The 19,480-nt window shown below is 34.2% G+C and overlaps 2 protein-coding genes across 14 annotated transcripts; both read left to right on the forward strand.

Moving 5' to 3' along the window:
* The first annotated feature begins 4,264 nt into the window (after positions 1-4,264).
* LOC110423814 (disease resistance protein RGA2-like) lies at positions 4,265-11,112 on the forward strand. Of its 13 annotated transcripts, none has more exons than XM_021438201.2 (5): positions 4,265-7,609; positions 8,230-8,430; positions 8,531-8,620; positions 9,537-10,432; positions 10,595-11,112. In XM_021438201.2, exon 1 carries the CDS (start codon positions 4,505-4,507, stop codon positions 7,583-7,585), a length of 3,081 nt encoding a protein of 1,026 aa, XP_021293876.1. In that variant the 5' UTR covers positions 4,265-4,504; the 3' UTR covers positions 7,586-7,609; positions 8,230-8,430; positions 8,531-8,620; positions 9,537-10,432; positions 10,595-11,112. The 13 variants fall into 13 exon arrangements, with proteins under 13 accessions (XP_021293876.1, XP_021293877.1, XP_021293878.1 ...); XM_021438202.2 differs by having other exon boundaries at positions 9,582-10,432; XM_021438203.2 differs by having other exon boundaries at positions 10,310-10,432.
* A 1,029-nt stretch (positions 11,113-12,141) lies between these two features.
* Positions 12,142-16,904, forward strand: LOC110424799 (putative disease resistance protein RGA3). The gene is given in 3 exon segments (XM_021439492.2): positions 12,142-15,296; positions 15,567-16,557; positions 16,735-16,904. A coding segment is annotated over 1 exon segment (3,027 nt). The 5' UTR covers positions 12,142-12,219; the 3' UTR covers positions 15,247-15,296; positions 15,567-16,557; positions 16,735-16,904.
* Positions 16,905-19,480: the final 2,576 nt, after the last annotated feature.

The following is a 19,480-nucleotide window of genomic DNA, read 5'->3' on the forward strand; positions in this document are numbered from 1 at the left end:
TCATGGCATTAGTTGCTCATTTTGACTTAGATTTACATCAAATGGATGTGAAAACGGCATTCCTCAATGGAAATTTAGAGGAAGAGGTTTATATGAAACAACCTGAAGGGTTCATTTCAAATAAAGGTGAACACTTGGTTTGCAAACTTAAAAAGTCCATATATGGATTGAAACAGCCTCTCGTCAGTGATATTTAAAGTTCTACAACGTTATCTCTTTATTTGGTTTTGTAGAGAATGTTATGGATCAATGTATATACCATAAGGTTAGTGGGAGTAAAATCATCTTTCTGGTTTTATATGTAGATGATACTTTGCTTGCAACCAATGATATGGGATTGCTACATGAGATAAAACAATTTCTCTCTTGACATGTTGACATGAAATATATGGGCAAAGTGTCTTATGTCATTGGCATCAAGATTCATAGAGACAGATCTTAAGGTATCTTAGGTTTGTCTCAAAAAGCCTCAATAAGGTTTTAAAGAGATTTTGAATGAAAGATTGTTCACCTAGTGTGACACCTATTGTGAAGGGTGACAAGTTCAATTTGAACTAATGCCCCAAGAATGAACTTGAGAGGGAACAAATGAAAAACATTCCATATGCTTCAACTATTCAAAGCTTGATTTATGCTTAAGTCTGTACTAGACCAAATATTGCATTTACAGTTGGAATGTTGGGAAGATATTAAAGTAATCCAAGCTTAGATCATTAGAAGGTTTCAAAAAAGGTCATGAGGTACCTTCAAGGGACTAAAGATTTCATGCTTACATATAGACAATTCGACATCTTGGAAGTTGTTGGATATTCGGATTCAGACTTTGTTGGTTGTGTTGATTCTCGAAAGTCAACATCTAGATATATCTTCATCCTTGCTGGAAGAGCTATATCTTGGAGAAGTGCAAAGCAATCTTTGGTTGCTATTTCTACTATGGAAGTTGAGTTTGTTTCTTGTTTTGAGGCTACATCACAAGGTATTTGGTTGAGGAGTTTTTTCTCTAAGTTTTGAGTTGTTGAATCAATCTCTAAGCCATTGACGTTATATTGTAACAATTTTGCTGTTGTGTTCTTTGCTAAGAATAATAAGAATGAAAGTCAAAGTAAATACATCGACATTAAGTACTTAGCCATCAAAGAGCACATTAAATCAAATGAAGCGTTCATTGAACACATTCATACAAAGTTAATGATTGTAGATCCTATGACAAAAGGCATGCCACAAAAAATGTTCAAAGATCATGTAGCGAAAATGGGATTAATTGTCGATTTGTCACTTGCCATTTGAGTTGAGATTTTAGCACATTTTTCTCTGTAATGAAACTCTGTTTTTTGTTTGTTTTCTCATTTATGATTGTATACATTAATGTTTGAGAACAACCAATATATAAGGACCAAAAATAAACATTTGAGGTTTATTCATAAAGTAATGTTATGAAGTTTATTCAGAAAAGGAAAAATTGCATTGTAATACATGGAAGGTAATACTTATTTATAAAAGGACTTAATGCCATGATTCATGTAATTCCATTTTTTTCTTTAAGTATATAGGGAATAAGCCTATCATGTTGCAGAAATAATTGTGTAATAAATGTTTGAACCAAGTGGAAGAATGTTGGAATTTTTTAATTTTAAAATTAAAAATCACATTATCTTTAATGATCCTAACTTTTAATTTCCATGATAAGTGATATGGTTTTAATAAGATTGTGATAACTATTCATTATTTGAATGGAATTATAATATTTCCCATTATCCTTAAAATTCTCTAATTTTAAGATAATAGTATCTCATTGATGGGAATGATTTTGCTTATAAAATAAACGTATGGGTCCCCAACCCAAGGTAATTTTTAAAAAACAAATATCGTATTACCATCACTGTAAAATTACCATTTAGGTTAGAAGAACTCATTAGAAATAGACTGAGTAACTCTAAAGGTGAGCTTGTGAAAGAAGAAGCTTGACATTTGTTATAGTTGGAGGTTAGTGTCGTGATCCTTATTGAATTATTGATTTAGTGAATTTATTTGCAACGAAGAAAGGTGCACTATTATCAAATAATAGTTGATATTTACTTATATTTATTTGTTTCTACTTCTGTTATTATTCATTATTATGTATTTGTATATACATGTGCATGTAAATATATTTAACACAATTCGAACCACAAGAAGAATATCTTCGGGAATGTCTTTAATAGGACATTCATCTCGTCGTCTTCCCCAAATGTCTGTAGCACCTATAAACCTCCCATCGGTTGAATTAGTACAGAGGTACCCTCGTAAAATAACACCAATTGAACTATCTTATAGTAGAATGGACCTCTGATGCATCCAATAGCACTCCTGCTTAGCCAGTCTATCTCATTGACACGGTATTCGATCTCCCAAACCTTATCATCACCCCTATTTCTGGTTTTTGCTTCCTCTTTCTCCTTCTTGTCCTTTACCGTGTCATCCTCCGTCTCCCTTGATATGCTCTCCTCCATCGGCTCCTTCTCTTTACCCTGTATCAGAGCTTCTCTGTATGTTCTCTTATTATCTTTAGGTATACGAACACCCCTCATGATTGGGATGCCCCTGTATGTTTCCTTCCTTTTGACTCTACATTCTTTCCAGCTAAAAGAGGCCTTCTTAACACCCCATCAATCAGTCTTTCATTCCCCTAGAGAACTACCCTCCTTAATTCTTCCTCATCTCGGCGTCTAACGAAGGCAAAGAACGATTGTCTCCTCCTCTGTTCTGCATTTATGTTGGCGGTGTAAAGGTCCATCCTTCCCATAGTTTTCAAAAACTTCCTCCAACGATGCCCTCGTTATTCTCGGGCCGATGATGTCCACGTCCACAGTAAGCAGGTTTCTTCCTATATATCATCTTGTCTTCCCCCTCCTACGTTCGCTGTCCCTCGTTGACTCCAACGACCGTACCAACCCTCCACTGTTTCTCTTGTAACTGCACTCCCCAATAGCAAAAGCTATACTTTTATATATAGTTAAGTTATAGATTATAGATATATAGACACGGAACATGGACGAGAACAAAAAGGGGTTTATATGGTTGAGTATGTCCAGGTAGACGATATTACTCGGAAACTTGAGGTAGCTAGCTAGAAGTAAAAGATGCTCCAAGTCCTGATAATTGAAGTAAATAATTTGGATTCTAGGTAGTGCAACTATGATCAGCGCCTAAGAAAACAAATACAGTTCCAACCGTCACCTTAAAATTACGTCTTGATATTTTAGGTCTTTGGTCTTTGGGTGGCTCCTAGCCTTCGCCAACCGTTGCATTTAGGCGTCGGCATTTGTTTGTTTGTTTCTTTTTCATTTTTTTTTTGGGCAAAGTCCCTTTGTCATCTTTTCAGAGGTCTTGCCCTTGGTCTATATGTGACTCTATCTCTGGTTTCGTATTATCCTGCAAAGTTTTGGAGATGTAAGTGCAAATAATTATAAACAAGAAAAATAAGGTGTTTTTCAATAGAAATCTAGATGCACATGCATTAACAATTAATTAATTATCAGGTGCAAGTCATGATAAAATAAAATTTTCACATGTTAAATTATAAAAGATCCTAATCTTTATACATTAAAAAAGTTTTCCCACATATAATTCAATGATGTCATTGGCTTCTATGAGCTTGTTATTTAAATGAAATTCATACCATGTGATTGAGTTAATATGTTTACTGGAAAAGTTATATATCGCACATGTAAGATTTACTATGTTTTTTTTTTAATATTGATTGAAGGAAGAGAATTGTTAAGTGACAATAATATAAATTTCATATGATTTGTAGTTGACCATCTATATATAATGAAATTTAAAGAATTTTTAAAATTTAAATAAAATAAGTTATTCTAAATTCCGAATGAGTTTCACAAATCTATGTTCATTATTGTCGATGCACACTCATTGCGTATTAAATAAGATAAAACGGCAATGCATATAGTAATTTGTTACCTAAAATTGTCGGCAAGCGGCACTATAAAAAGTTAATGCTAAGTACAATACTATTTAAAATATTTAAAATAATAAAGATCTAATTTTCGAATTAAACAAAAGCAACAAGTGGCAATTTTACTAAAAAATAAGAGTACAATTTTTAATCAAAGATCTCACAGAGTACATATATTTGGTTAAGTATTATTATGAATTTAACATCCAAAAAAGTAAGCTGTGGACAATTTCGTATTGTTGCCTTACGTAGAGAGAACTGTGCACCGGCCCATTGCTAATTGTTGGAGGAATTTAATTGGGCGAAGAAAAAAGGCAAGGTATTGTGTAATTTGGATGCAATTTCGTGATCTCCGAAAAGCAACAAGATGATCTGTCCTCCACTGCTAGGGACAATGACATTTTAGCCTCAAATTCAATAATAATTTACGTACGAACCAGAAGTTAAGCTTAGCTGAAGTCAAACGAAAAATTGAAGCTCTCTAGTCTGGCAATTATCCCTAGATATCTCCTCTCTCTATCCCGTCAATTCTCAAGTATTTGCTCTCCTACCATGGCCGACGCGCTTGTTTCTGGAGTCTTAGAACAACTAACATCAATCGGCCTTCAAGTAGCTGGAAACGGGGTAAGACTTGTTGTTGGTGTAAACGAAGAAGTCAAGAATCTCAGCAGCGCTTTTCGGACCATCCGAGCTGTCCTTGTAGATGCAGAGAAAAGACAAGTGAAGGAGGAAGCTGTTAAAGTTTGGCTTGATAAGCTTAGAAACGTATCTTACGACATTGAAGACGTGTTGGATGAGTGGAACACTGCAATTCTCAGATCGCAAATCGAGGGATATAATGGAAGCCCTTCAACTTCAACTCCTCTGAGTCAGGTATGCTCTTGGATTCAGCCCTCAGGCGTTTCTATTCCACGACTTGTTCAACGTCGTGATATTGCTGTCAGGATCAAAGAGCTAAATGAGAGGCTTCAAGCCATTGCCAAGGAGAAAGATGATTACGCTTTCATAGTTAATCTAAATACGAATAACGATCTAGGACCTGAACGACCAAAAACCACATACTTTATTGATGAATCTGAAATATGTGGTCGAGACCAAGATCGAAACACCATTATGAGCATGTTGCTAGGTGAAAATAACCATGCAAAAAGGGGAATCCCTATAATCTCTATTGTGGGGATGGGAGGCATAGGGAAAACAACTTTAGCCCAAATAGTTTACAACCATCAAGACCTGAACGCCTATTTTCAAAAGAAAATATGGGTGTGTGTTTCAGATCCTTTTGATGAGATGAGGATTGCAAAAGCAATTCTTGAAACTCTAACGGGTGTTGCCTCGAGTTTTAGTGAGTTGAGTACTGTACTAGAGAAAATCCACGAATCTATTGTGGGAAAAAGGTTCCTTCTTGTCCTAGATGATGTGTGGACTGAGGATGAGAGGAAGTGGCAGTCGTTGAAATACTGTCTTAACGGTGGTTCCCAAGGAAGCAAAATCTTGGTCACCACACGTAAGGAGAATGTTGCTACTATCATGGGTTGCACCAAATTATTCCAGTTGGGGAAGTTATCCAAAGAAGATTGTTGGTCTTTATTTAGTCACATAGCATTTTTTGGAAGGAATGGCAGAGAGCGTGACAGTTTGGAAGATATTGGTAAGAAAATTGCAGATAAGTGTCAGGGCTTGCCACTTGCAGCAAAAACTCTGGGAGGTCTCTTACGTTTCAAGAGATCTAGAGAACAATGGCAAAGAATCTTGGATAGTCATATGTGGGAGCTTGATGAGGCTGAAAAAGGTCTTTTTTCTCCATTACTATTAAGCTATTATGATTTGCCATCGCCATTAAGGCAATGCTTCTCATACTGTGCCATTTTTCCGAAAGATCATAAGATAGAGAAGGATTTGTTGATCAAGTTATGGATGGCTCAAGGTTTTCTTGGAGAAATGCAAGGAACTAAGATGGAGACTGTTGGTGAAGAGTACTTTGATAACTTAGCAATGCGTTCTTTCTTTCAAGAGTTTGAAAAAGATGAAGATGATGATAGCATAATTCGATGCAAAATGCATGATATAGTGCATGAATTTGCTCAACTTTTGAGAAAAGCTGAATGTTTTCTAGTAGCAAGCAACGGTATTGAAGAGCAAATAGTTGACTGTTATTATGAAAATGCTCGTCATTTAACATTCATTCTTGATGATGAACATGTTGCAATTCCAAATCCCATTTATAATCTCAAAAAGTTACGTAGCCTCCGAGTTGACTTGAGTCATTTTGATTTATCAAATTTAAAGATATCTGTGCCGAGATTATTTGATCAGTTGACTTGTTTAAGAATGCTAGACTTGAGTAGCAAGAGATTTCGACAGCAAAGTGCAATTAAAGGACTTCCACGAGCAATAGGATGTTTGATACATTTGAGATATTTAAATTTGGAGGGAAATAAAGGATTGGAACGATTGCCTGAGACACTGTGTGAGTTACCTAACTTACAAACTCTAAACATCAGGCTGTGCTCAAGTCTTAAAGAATTGCCTATTGGAATTGAAAGGCTAGTCAACTTGAGACATCTTCAAAATGCAGGAACATATGGATGCAACTCCATGCCACCTGGAATGCGAAGTTTAACATGTCTACAGACATTAGAAGAGTTTGTTGTCTATAGCTTTGATGCTTTGAGAATCAAGGGTAGATGCAACATTAGTGATTTGGGAAGCTTGGCTCATCTTCGAGGGAATCTTAAGATAATAGGATTGGGAAATGTGAGAACAGGGAATAAGGCAGGGGATGCAGGACTTCGGAATGAGACTGGCGTCCGTAATCTTCAAGGGAATCTTAAGATAATAGGATTGGAAAATGAGAGAACAGGGAATGAGGCAGAGCATGCGATACTTCAGAATAAGACTGGCCTCCGTAATTTGACTCTATCGTTTAATTCCAATGCCAAAACTAAGAGAATTACGGATGAAGCATCTGTTCTTGATAAGAGAATTACGGATGAAGCATCTGTTCTTGAAGCCTTACAACCACCTTCGTATCTGGAATCTTTGAACATAAATCGCATGAATGGTCCAACTGTATACCCCAGCTGGATGGCGTCATTGACTATGCTTAAGAGGGTTATACTATGGGCTTGTTTCAATTGGAAAACTTTGCCTCCCATGGGAAAGTTACCATTCCTTGAACATCTGGAGATATGGGAAATGAAGAAAGTGAAAAGAGTGGGTGAAGAATTTATGGGATTAGAAAGAGAAGATGGACAAACATCATCTTCTTCATCATCTAGTAATAACAACAATATTGCCTTCCCTAATTTGAAGCATCTCAAGTTTCAATTTATGGAAGAGTGGGAAGAGTGGGAATATGGGAACCTATCCACAAGCATAGGACATGATGGCTCTTGCTGTACTACAATCATGCCATGTCTTCGTTCCTTGAATATCAATAGTTGCCTCAAGTTGAAGTCGCTGCCGTGCCATCTTCTCCAGAAAAGGACCCTGCAAGTATTGGAGATCTTTGATTGCCCTATTCTAGGGGAACGATGTTTAAGAAATGGGACAGGGGATGGCTGGCCCTATATCTCTCACATTCCAACCATCACTATTAATGGTGAAGACGTGAAAAGAGATGGGCATTGATCACTTTTCGGCTTCAAAGCATTGGTATAAATGGTTACTCTTCTTTGTTGTTTACTATTGATAATTCCTATTAGCCATTATCCATTGTTCAGAGTGTTTCCCCAAATCCTAATTATAGTCACCAATTATATACAAGGCCATATTTCATGCTTTGCAACAAATTTTATTAATTTTCATTCATGTTTTGTTCTTTTTTAATTTTTTGAAATGAGTTAAAAGTCCATTTCACATTTTCCAATAATGCGCATTTCTTCAAAATAGTAATATTTCAACATTCTAAACATAAAAGTTATGCATGCCACTTGTCCAACAATTATGTAGTTTCACATTTAGATTTCTCATTTGAAAACATTGTACTTTTTTTATCTGTCTCTTATTAACTTAGTTAAGACTTAGTTGTGCTATTTAAGGACCAAAAGAAGGTCGTTTTCTGTGGCCTGTGGCTATCCTTTTGATGTTTGTAAAAGACAGCTCCCTTGCATTCCTCATTTCCCATAAAGGTACTATATGAATAAAGTGATACTGCCTTTTTGAAGTCAATGAGCTAACTGAAAACTATTTTGAAGTAGCTGTTATTGGATAATTAATAATCTTGAACACTAGCATTTTACTAACTTTTGACTTTGGGTGAATTTCAATTTCAGGCTTATTTTCTCGGAAATCTTATTTGGTAAAGGACATGAAGATCAGCCCTGCTAAGCCCTCTGATGTTGCAAAAAATTTATGGGAGGAGTAAGAACAAAAAGTTCGAAACCCAAAGTAAAGATCATATTCTTTGATGTTGAATCACCTATATCTCAGAAAATTGGCGTTAAATAATTGTGTGCTACAAGCAACTAAGCAATGTACTGCAACTATATTATATCATGAACTATTTTGCCTTCTGTCGTCCACCATTCCAAGCTGCTTTCTGAAAAAGTATTTTTTTTACTTTGTGCTTTGCAGTAATCAGCCATGAAATTCCTTCCAAGGGAAGCCGTAATCATACTCGAACACCTGTTCTTTAGCCATTGTTGGCGCACCTGGTGATGCATGGTAAGTAGACTAGATAAGTGATCCATTTTGCTCTCTGTAATAGTCCATGCAAATTTTCAAGCATTTGAAACCGCACCTAGCTAATTGTATGTTATAATTGGATTTGAATGGCACGCAATTCCCCTTTGTGGCTGAAGGTGTTTAATATATAGGAAGGAAAAGCCTGGCTTACATCTAGAAGGAAGAAGAGGTGTATACATGTTCTTATTCTTAGAAGATGGAGTTCTTATTTTCCTTATTTAACAATTTGACTCCTAATTTCCAAAAGGAATATTACAGAAAGTAAAATGAATTCTAATATCAACCCAATTTATAGTATATCCAACTATATTAGCATTATATTTTGCCTAAATCCCTTTCTCAATTGGTATACCTTTTTCTCATTCTGATTGTGGGTTGGGATTTAACATAAAATCTGCAACAATTTCCTTTGAATCCGTTCCGTTGTTATTGTTAACCTCTGCAATATAGTCTTCCTGATTAACTCCTTTAATTTGAAAATCCTCCCTTTTCTTATCCCCTCTATTTTAACAGGGAAAGAAGATTTTCCAATTCCTACAAATTGAATTGAATAATCATATATTAGACTCTAGATTTTTAAAAAAAAAAAAATTACAGAAGTTGATTTCTTTTTCTAGGCTGAAAATGACTATCAAAGGCCATGTTTAGCAGCTTTCATTTCTTTGAAATCGTCATCATAGGTGGATTGCTCCTGTTTTGTTATTTATACAACATTTTGCTTTACATTTGGTTTGAAGGTATATAAAGAGTTAGAGAACTCCATTCATTCATAAGAAGATCTACGCTTTCAGATACCTTAAGTTAATGCATAGAACGTAACATGCAAAGTAGATTAATCAATTTGGGTTCTAAGCATTTGAGCACTGGAGCCAGGTTTTCTAACTATTTGCCCTAGGGAGCTTATGCATGGGATTTTGGTTTATCTTCCTCTGTGATAAAGTGTTTCATGGCGAGGAAAACCCAGATATGTGGTTCATCACTGCCAAGAAAGAAGAATATTGTAGCATGCTGTGTATTCTCTTTCCAGAAACTGTGCTTGAGAGGAAATGCAGAAAGCATAAGCTGAAGAGGAGATATCTCATCATGTCATCCTTCATAGGTCCACTCGTATGAACTTCTTATTCTCAATCACCAGTTTTCTGTCCTTTCTTAATTCCATTTAACAACAAAAGACTAGACCTGTACACAAGCTTTAGAATTTTCTCATTTTTTACAAATTTCTTTCTTATGGCTCTGCTGTTGACCAACGGGCTGTCCATGATACAAGCACAAAATCCAAGATAGATATGCTACAAGCACTGGCCTTAAAAGTGTGTTGATTGATGAAGCAGGGATTGTCCAATAAAATTTTATATCAGAAGTCACTGCACCTAGCCTGCAAGAGATCTTGGTTCTCTGGCAATGGAGAGAACAATCATAGTGATGGACTGATGACTTAAGGTCATTTGGATTGCTTATCTTTGGGCCACTTTAATGATATAAATCTTTATGTCTAAGTAATGCTTTCTACTCAAGATACTTCTAAGACTTGTCCTCTAAAATATTAGTAAGATTTATCTTGCTTCACCCTATTTACTAGAATGCCAACCTCATGAAACCAATGAAACATGCCCTTGCAGTTTTGACAATGCTTTTGAGCGTACATAACAGAAAGCATTTCATTTTCAGGTAGTGATAGTTGCAAGTTGCTGTATTTAGTACCCTTTGAGATTCAATTAGAAATCAGCATGACCTTTGACTTTGAGGATTTTCGAAAGAAGTGCCATGCAACTCAGGCAGCAGATTGAGCAGGTAGAAATATAATCTGTTTTTTAGGAGCCATGTTGTTGGTATTTCAATAATGTGTAGAAATAATGTGTAGAGTAAATGAAACATTACAATGTAGCCAATTAGATGTGAAGCACCAGTGCAATGATGTTTCCTTTTTTGACATAAAGCTAATTTACTTAACAGATAATCACTAGGAAGCTGCTGTCCAGAGGTGCCATGCATGATTTCCTGAGAAACCCTTTTTTCCCTGAACCGGGGGATATGATTGGCACCTGTAGAATGAAAGACATGGAAGCACCAATTGGCCTTAAGCATTTTGAGTTTCACCAAGAAGTAATGGCTGAGTACTTCCTTGCTTGGAATGCAGGATGCTTCCTTTCTTGGGGCTGCATATATATTTCATTCATCATTATGTGTCTTCCTGGGGCGAAGTTGAGAGTTCCTATGCTAGAGAGCAAATATGATGACAAAATTCTAGGAGCTTCTTGACCATCTCCACTCTGTTAGGATGTGGCTTTTTATGCTCCATTCAAAAACCATGGCATCAACTTGCATAGATTGGAAGGTCTTGAAGTACTACAAAGTTTTTTTTTTTTTCCTTTTTCTTTCTTTGGTTTTAACTTTTGGGAAGAAAATTGTTGCACAAAGGAAGCAATAACATATTTTTGTCTTCACATTTGAATATATTTGTTATTGAATGATTTCAGAATTTGTTTCTGGAAAGTTACAGGATTAAACGTCTTAACGATTTCTTTAGACAAATCCAAGATCATGTACTTGAGGATTGTGCCAACTGATTAATTCAAATCTATGTCCATCTGACTATATATCATGCTTGAAGCCCATCTCATATCATAGTTGCTTTTCAGGCTTTATGCAACTGAAAAGGCCATCCATCAATTAAGAAAAACTTCTCTATATTTACAATTAATATATATATACATATCTTTTGCTGAATGAAGAATTAATTGAAACTCATCATTCATGTAAATCTCATAATTGTTTATGAGTAACACTATTTGGTCCCTACACTTTTGTCTCTCTTGATGTGGTAAAATTTCATTGGAAAATTTAAGGATGAGATCTAACAATTTAGAAGGCAGTTCAACTTATTCATAAGTACAATATTTAAAATTAAAACTAATAAATCTTTGCTATATATATCAGGAGGGACAAATAATAAGGATAAAACGTAGAGATAAGAAGATTTTTTATTATTTAAGTATTTTAATACGATAAAATATGTATTTATTTTTTTATATTGCTAATATTAAGAGTAATTCACTTTAATAAAGAGTTCAAGGTTAATAACATAATTGACAGATAAAAATTAATTAATATTTGATTTAATAAGAAAATTTACTTTAATAAGAGGAGGGTTTAGGGGTATAAAAGTGGAGGAGGGGCTGTTCAACAATTGGCCTACGTACTTTAAAGAAAATGTAGTTATTAATATTAAAATAGGATTAAGTACATGTATGATTAAAAAATCTTAAATACCTTTTTTGTTAATAATTTGATCAAAATAATTTTTATGGAAAAAAATAATTACAGACAAGATGAGACAGAAATGAATGTTACGAAAATATATTGGAGGTGGGGAGCGGAACAAAGATTGACATCGTGGCAGCTTGGTTGTCCAGGTGGGGCCGGAGCCCGCTCCATTGCCATCAGGGCAGAGCAGAACGTAAGCAATGCCCCGAAATTTTTTCATTATCCTTTCGGTCAAACCATTGCCATTCCTCTTTCTAGACATCTCAAGCAATTGCGCTGAACCTACAACGCCATTTCATTCCGATAATATTTTGATGTCACTTAGTTACCTACGCAATTGCCCAAGTCTTCAGAACCAATCTAAGTTCTCTAAAGTCCAAACTAACCATCTCTTTTATTCCTTCTTGATCTCAAGTATCTACCCTCCTACCATGGTTGATGCACTTGTTTCTGCAGTTTCACAACAATTAACTGCGATTCTTCTCCGAGAAGCTGAGTATGGGGTGAGACTTTTTGAAGGTATTAAGGAAGAAGAAGTCAAAAGGCTCAGCAGCACTCTTCAGACTATTCGAGCTGTCCTCGTAGATGCAGAGAAAAGACAACTGAAGGAGCAAGCTGTCAAAGTTTGGCTGGATAAGTTTCAGAACGTGTCTTATGACATTGAGGATGTGTTGGGTGAGTGGGAAATTGCAATTCTGAAAATGAAAATCGCGAGAGATCAAAGCTCTTCAACTTCCATCCTTCTAAGCAAGGTACGCTCTTGGATTCACTCTCCAATGTCTTGTATTACCCGAGCCATTCACCGTTATGACATTGCTGTTAAGATTAAAAAACTAAATGAAAGGCTTCAGGTCATTGCCAAAGAGAAAGACGATTATGCTTTCACAGTTGATCAAAGTAGGAGACATGATTTAGAACCTGAACGAGAACGACCAATAACAACATCCTTTATTGATGTATCTGACATACGTGGTCGTGACCGTGATAAAAATGTCCTAGTAAGCATGTTGCTCAGCAAGAACAACCATGAAGAAAGGGGCATCCCTGTAATATCCATAGTGGGGATGGGAGGAATTGGGAAAACAACTTTAGCCCAAATAGCTTACAACGATCATAAGGTGAAGGCTTATTTTGATAAGAGAATATGGGTTTGTGTTTCTAACCCTTTTGATGAGATGAGGACTGCAAAAGCTATTCTTGAAGCTCTAACAGGAGTTGTGTCAAATTTCATAGAGCTAAACACTTTACTAGAGCAAATCCATGAATCTATTAAGGGAGAGAGGTTCCTTCTCGTCTTAGATGATCTGTGGAGTGAAGATGAGAGGAAGTGGCAATCATTGAAATACTCTCTAAACTATGGTTCCCAAGAAAGCAAAATCTTGATGACCACACGTAAGGAGAATGTAGCTGCTATCATGGGTTGCAGCAAATTATTTCGTTTGGGGAAGTTATCCAAAGAAGAATCTTGGTCATTATTTAGTCACTTAGCATTTTTTGGAAGGAATGACAAAGAGCGTGAGAGTTTAGAAGACATTGGTATGAAAATTGCGCAAAAGTGTCAGGGTTTGCCACTTGCAGCCAAAACTCTAGGAGGTCTCTTACGTTTTAAGAGATCTAGAGAGCAATGGCAAAGAATGTTGAGCAGTCGCATATGGGAACTTGAGGAGGCTGAAAATGGGCTTTTTTCTCCCTTACTGTTAAGCTATTGTGATTTGCCATCGCCATTAAGGCAATGCTTCTCATACTGTTCCATTTTTCCAAAAGATTATAGAATAGAGAAAGATTTCTTGATCAAGTCATGGATGGCTCAAGGCTTGCTTGGAGAGACGCAACATAAAGATGTGGAGACCATTGGTGAAGAGTACTTTGATAACTTAGTAATACATTCTTTCTTTCAAGAGTTTGTGAAGGATGAACATGACGATAGCATAATCAGCTGCAAAATGCATGATATAGTGCATGATTTTGCTCAATATTTGAGAAGAAATAAAAGCTTTCTGGTAGCAAGTAACAATATTGAAGAGTTAGATATAGAGTCTTACCAGGAAAATGTCCGTCATCTAACCCTAATTCATGATGAACCTGTTGCAATTCCCAAACCCATTTTTAATGTAAAGAAGTTGCGCAGCCTCCATCTTAACTTCAACGATAGTACAGCTGTTAGTGCATCAATGGCTAAATTGTTGGATCAGTTGACTTGTCTGAGGATACTAAGCTTTAAAGACATGAACTTTGGATTCAAAACTTCAATTAAAGCAATTCCAAAGGAAATAGGAAAATTGATGCATTTGAGATATCTCAACTTAGAGGGTAGTAGTGAGTTGGAAAAATTGCCTGAGACGGTGTGTGATTTGTGCAACTTGCAAACTCTGAACATCAAATCGTGTAAAAAGCTTATCAAATTGCCCCGTAGAATTGGACAGCTAATCAACTTGAGGCATCTTCAAAATTTAGGTACAGATAGATGTAGATTCATACCAAAAGGAATGCAAAGACTGACATCTCTACGGACATTAGAAGAGTTTGTTGTGAGCCGCAGTGATGTTGAGAATAAATCATGAAGCCTTGGAGATTTGGGAAACTTCACCCATCTTCGAGGGGAGCTTGAGATAAGAGGATTGGGAAATGTGGCAGAACCAAGGGAGGCAAAGAAAGCTCGGCTTCGGACAAAGAGTGGCCTCCGCGTGTTGCGTCTAAAATTTGATTCCCAAGAGATGCAACGGATCAACATTGAGGATGAAAATGTTGTATTTGAAGCCTTGCAACCACCTCCACACCTGGAAAGTTTGGGTATACTCAACTGTAGAGGTCCTGTTGCTTTCCCTAATTGGATGACTTCATTGTCAATGCTGAAGAAGGTTCAATTACAGAATTGCCTCAACTGGGAAAGCTTGCCTCCCATGGGGAAGTTGCAGTCCCTTGAATCTCTAGAGATAGAGTTTTTGAATAAAGTGAAAAAAGTGGGAGACGAAATTTTGGGAGTAGAAACAGGACAGGGACAAACATCTTCTTCATCATCTACTAATAATAATATTGCCTTCCCCGTATTAAAAAGTCTCAAATTTTATTACATGAAAGAGTGGGAAGAGTGGGAATATGGGAATCTGTTGACAAGCACAAGCGAAGTAATTATGCCTCATCTCCATTCATTAACAATAAACTATTGTCTAAAGTTGAAGGCGTTGCCTAGCCACCTGCTTCATAATACAACGCTGCGAGAATTGCATATTAGAGGTTGCCCTGTTCTTGGGGCACGTTTTGAAAAGGGAAGAGGGGAGGATTGGCCTTCCATCTCCCACATCCCTACCATCCAAATTGATGATGAATTGGTTCTAGGCTAGGATTTCTTATGCTGTGGATCATACGTTTCGCAGATGCAATCTATGCTCAGGTATTTCGCTTTTTATTTAGTGATTGTTATCATTGCTCAAACTTACAATACATTCAGACACATCTGTGTCTAAACTTGCTGTACTTATCCTCATTTAGATCATGGCTGATGATTTAATACAAAATCTGCTATAATCTCTTTTAGATTAATTTCGTTTCTCCATGTTAACCTGCAATCAATCATAGTCTTACATACTCCTTTATTTCCAGAAATCGTCCTTTCTTCATTCTTATACTTTTTTTTGTTTCTTTTTCTCGTCTATTTTAACAGGGGAGGTTGCTACAAATTGAAATCTTGGATGGTCATATATTACTATATTAGACGTGAACGTTGTAAAAGAAAGTATGGATGTTGACAGAAAATGAGAAAATGCCAACCAAATGCCATGTTCAACAGCTTTATTTTAATGAAAGTCTCTAAATTGAATAGCTCGCATTTTGTTATATGGATAACATTTCGCTTTACCAAATGATTTCAAGTTATATGAAGAGAAAGCTTTTCAGGCATCACAACACTTTTAGGTACCTTTGTTTTTGCCAAGCAACACTTTTAGGTACCTGATGAAGACACCAGAAATGGATAAACCAGTTTCAATTTTTAAAGCATTTGAGTTTTGAAGCCTTGTTTTTTAACTATGCGCACTTGTTGTTATAGGGACCTGCATTGGATTTCAAGGCATCCATTTCTCTGTGTCTCTATGACTGAAGTGTTTCATGATGAGGAAAACTCAGAAATATGGGTTGTCACCGCCAAAAAAGGAAAAGAACTGTATCTTGATGTGTGTTCACTTCTCAGATATTGTGCTTGAAACTACTTGATCCATTGAGAGGAAATACCGATCAATATTATCTGAAGAGCAGATATCTTATCTATCATCTCAGCCTTCGCAGGCTCCATCTTATGAACTTCTTTGATCTCAGTTGTAGCACCGGCTTTCTTCTTTTCTTCAAGGTGGTGCTTTTCAACAACAAAGGACCAGATGTGTACCTATGCTCTGTAATTTCCTCAATTTTTGTACATTTCTTTCATTTGGCTATGCTGCTGATTAATGGGCTTTCAATAATTGTCAAGCACAAGTCCAAGAGAAATGCCCCAAGCATTGGCCTTAGACTTGTGATTGACTGATGAAGCAGGGGACTGTCAAATAAGTTATGAAGGAAAAACTCTATATCTGAAGTCACTGCAATCTTGCAAATAACTCCAGATCTTGGTACTCTTGCCTTGGAAAGAACAATCATTGTATTAAACGTCATATCTCAAGGTGATTTTGATTACTTATCTTTGGCGTACCATATTGATATAATTCTTTCCGTGCATGGTACTTCTGAGAGCTGTCCTTTCTAAAATTTATGACATTTATTGCTTCTGCCCATTTACTAGAAGCCAAACTCATGAAACCAACTATTCTCTTATTTTCTTTGTGTGCTACTGACTATAGATAACATAAAGCATTCCTTTCCGGGTAGATAGTTGCAATATTCAAGCTGCTGCATTCAGTACCATTTGAGATTCAATTACAGTCAGCTTGACCTTTTGAGGATTTTCAAAGGAAGTTGCTACTCAGGCAGCAGTTACGCAGGTTTAGAAATATTATCTGTTTCTGAAGTAACTTTCTTGGGTGGGTGATTTGTGGAGTAACTATATAAACACCTGTGCAAACCTATAGCTTCAATTTTTCTTTCTTTTTCTTTTTGCATAAAGCTTATTTACTTCTTTAACTGATCATCTCATAGCAAGCTGCTACTCAAAAGTACAGTGGAATAGTTTATCACCTCATGGAGAACCTCCTTTCCCTGGACATGCATGGAACATCCAACTCTTTCCCAGGGGTTATGCTTAGCACCAATAACATTAAGGACGTGTGAAGACCAACGGTCCTCAAGGATTTTCAGTTTACTGAGAAGTGATGGTCGGGTACTCCTTGCTTGGAATGCAAAATGACACTAATTCAATATCAGTTTGTTTTATCGTAAAATATTTTTTGGGAAATGTTTTTTACAATTTATACTTGTTTTAAAGATAAAAAATTAATTTCAAGTGTTAAAACATTTTACGAGTCAATAGAGTTAATTACGGAAAACAATTTTATACTAAATTTATGAATATAAGTTTAATAAATATTAATATTTAACTTCTAAAAAATTAATTTAAAATATTAATATTTAAATTATACAACACAATTAAAATTAAAAAATATTTTTTTAATGAAATCATTCAATATAATTATATTTTTTATTTATAAATGGAATAATTCTTACTAATAATTATAATAAAATATTTTAATGATCATCATTTGATAAATACACACTTATAATAAGTTTAAATCTTACTAATAATTATAATAAAAAATATTTCACTGAGAATACATATTTATAAGTATAAGTTTTGAATATCTTATACAATTGATGAATATTTATATTTTTACAGTTATGATAAAAAAGAGATAAGATGAAATTTTTTTTTGAAAATTATAGTTTATTTTTATTAAAGATATATAATTAAATGTTTTGTGAAATATCATTATTGATTTTGTCCATTTTTATTTCCATTCTTAATTTTGATTCCAAATTAATGAAAATCAAATATCAATATTGTTTTGTAATCAACTCCTATTTAGTATTTTACTACCTAAATAACTCCATCATGATGAAAAATATTTTTCATAAAATAATCCAAATAACATAAAATGTTTTCAACAGTTTATTCAAATAATAGAAAACATTAAATTTTTCTATAAAATATTTTAAACAAAAAAAAAATTTCTCTCACTTTTCGATTAGCAAACGGACCCTCAATTTCAATCTATACACCAACCATTATCTTTAAGACCAATGAAGATGAAGTTCTCTTAAGGTGAGGAAAGCAAACCCTAATCACCTTTTGAGGCTTGATAGCTTAAAGTTTGTAACAACTTAAATTTGGTCAAAAAAAGATTTAATCCACAAAGTGTTGTAACTTCTAGATTCCAACATCAAAAGCTTAAAGATATAGTTATCTTCCACCTATTAGATAGAATAATTTTATATTAAACAATCAATGATGATCTTAATAACAAAAAAATAACGTTGTATATCTTTTATTGCACGGCATTTCTCAAGCATATACTAGTAGCCTACACATCTAGGAGTAGAGTTAGAGCATTTTTTAAAAAGGGGCGAAGCAAAAAGAGACGTTAAATGATTAAAAAAAATTATACATAATTTAATTATCATTAATATAAAAAATTAAATAAAATTCAAAAGATATTAAGCATATAAAAAAATACATATTAATAATAATAATAGCATCATTTATATATATGACTGAATAGAACTATAAAAAAAATTTTTCGCGCTTTTTTCACATAAGAGTGGAAAAGAAAATAATTTTTTAAACTCAAATAAAATGTTTCTTTACTTTGTATATTCTAGCTCTCCTTTTATTTTCTATTTATCTCTTAAATTATTAATTAACATATTAGGTAATTGAATTAAACTATTGAAATATAATATATTATGACAGGTTATTAGGTTAGACTGTTAAAATATAATATGTTATGATAGGTTTTTAAAATTTAATGGGTTTGGATTAGCAGGCTCATTTTTATTTTTTTTAAAAAATTGATAGGCATAACATATTAATTTAGAATTTATTTGTTGAGCTTAACTAGTAATATGCTAATTATAATGACTCTAATTTTATTAAACAGTTTAAAAAATAAAACTAACTATTAAATAAAAAATTATTTTGAAAGCCATTAAAAACATATATAATAAATAAAATTGTATTGAAATTAATTATTAAATGAAAAATTATTTTGAAAGCTATTAAAAATATATGGAATAAACAAAATTGTATTGAAAGAAATATAATTATTTCATTCTATCAATTTATATGTATATGTTTATTACTTAAAGCTTGCAACATACATATTGGTTATTCTTAAATAAAAAAAATATATTGATGAAATTTTAAGTAATTGTGCAATACTAAAACTTATTTAAAAATTACATAATTATTTATTTATTTTTTAAATATTAAAATCATAAAAAATAAAATTCATATAATAGAAAAAAAATATGACAAGTAGAAGATAGAATTTACATATGACATAATAAAAAAGAAAAAACAGAATATGATTGATGGTTTATAAAAATTTGTTAAAGAAGATCAATAAAGATTTAAAACATATAAGTAAATAAAAT

Source organism: Theobroma umbraticum, unplaced genomic scaffold, assembly GCF_002168275.2.
Source record: "Theobroma umbraticum cultivar Fairchild unplaced genomic scaffold, ASM216827v3 scaffold_204.0, whole genome shotgun sequence".
Classification (NCBI taxonomy): Eukaryota; Viridiplantae; Streptophyta; class Magnoliopsida; order Malvales; family Malvaceae; genus Theobroma; species Theobroma umbraticum.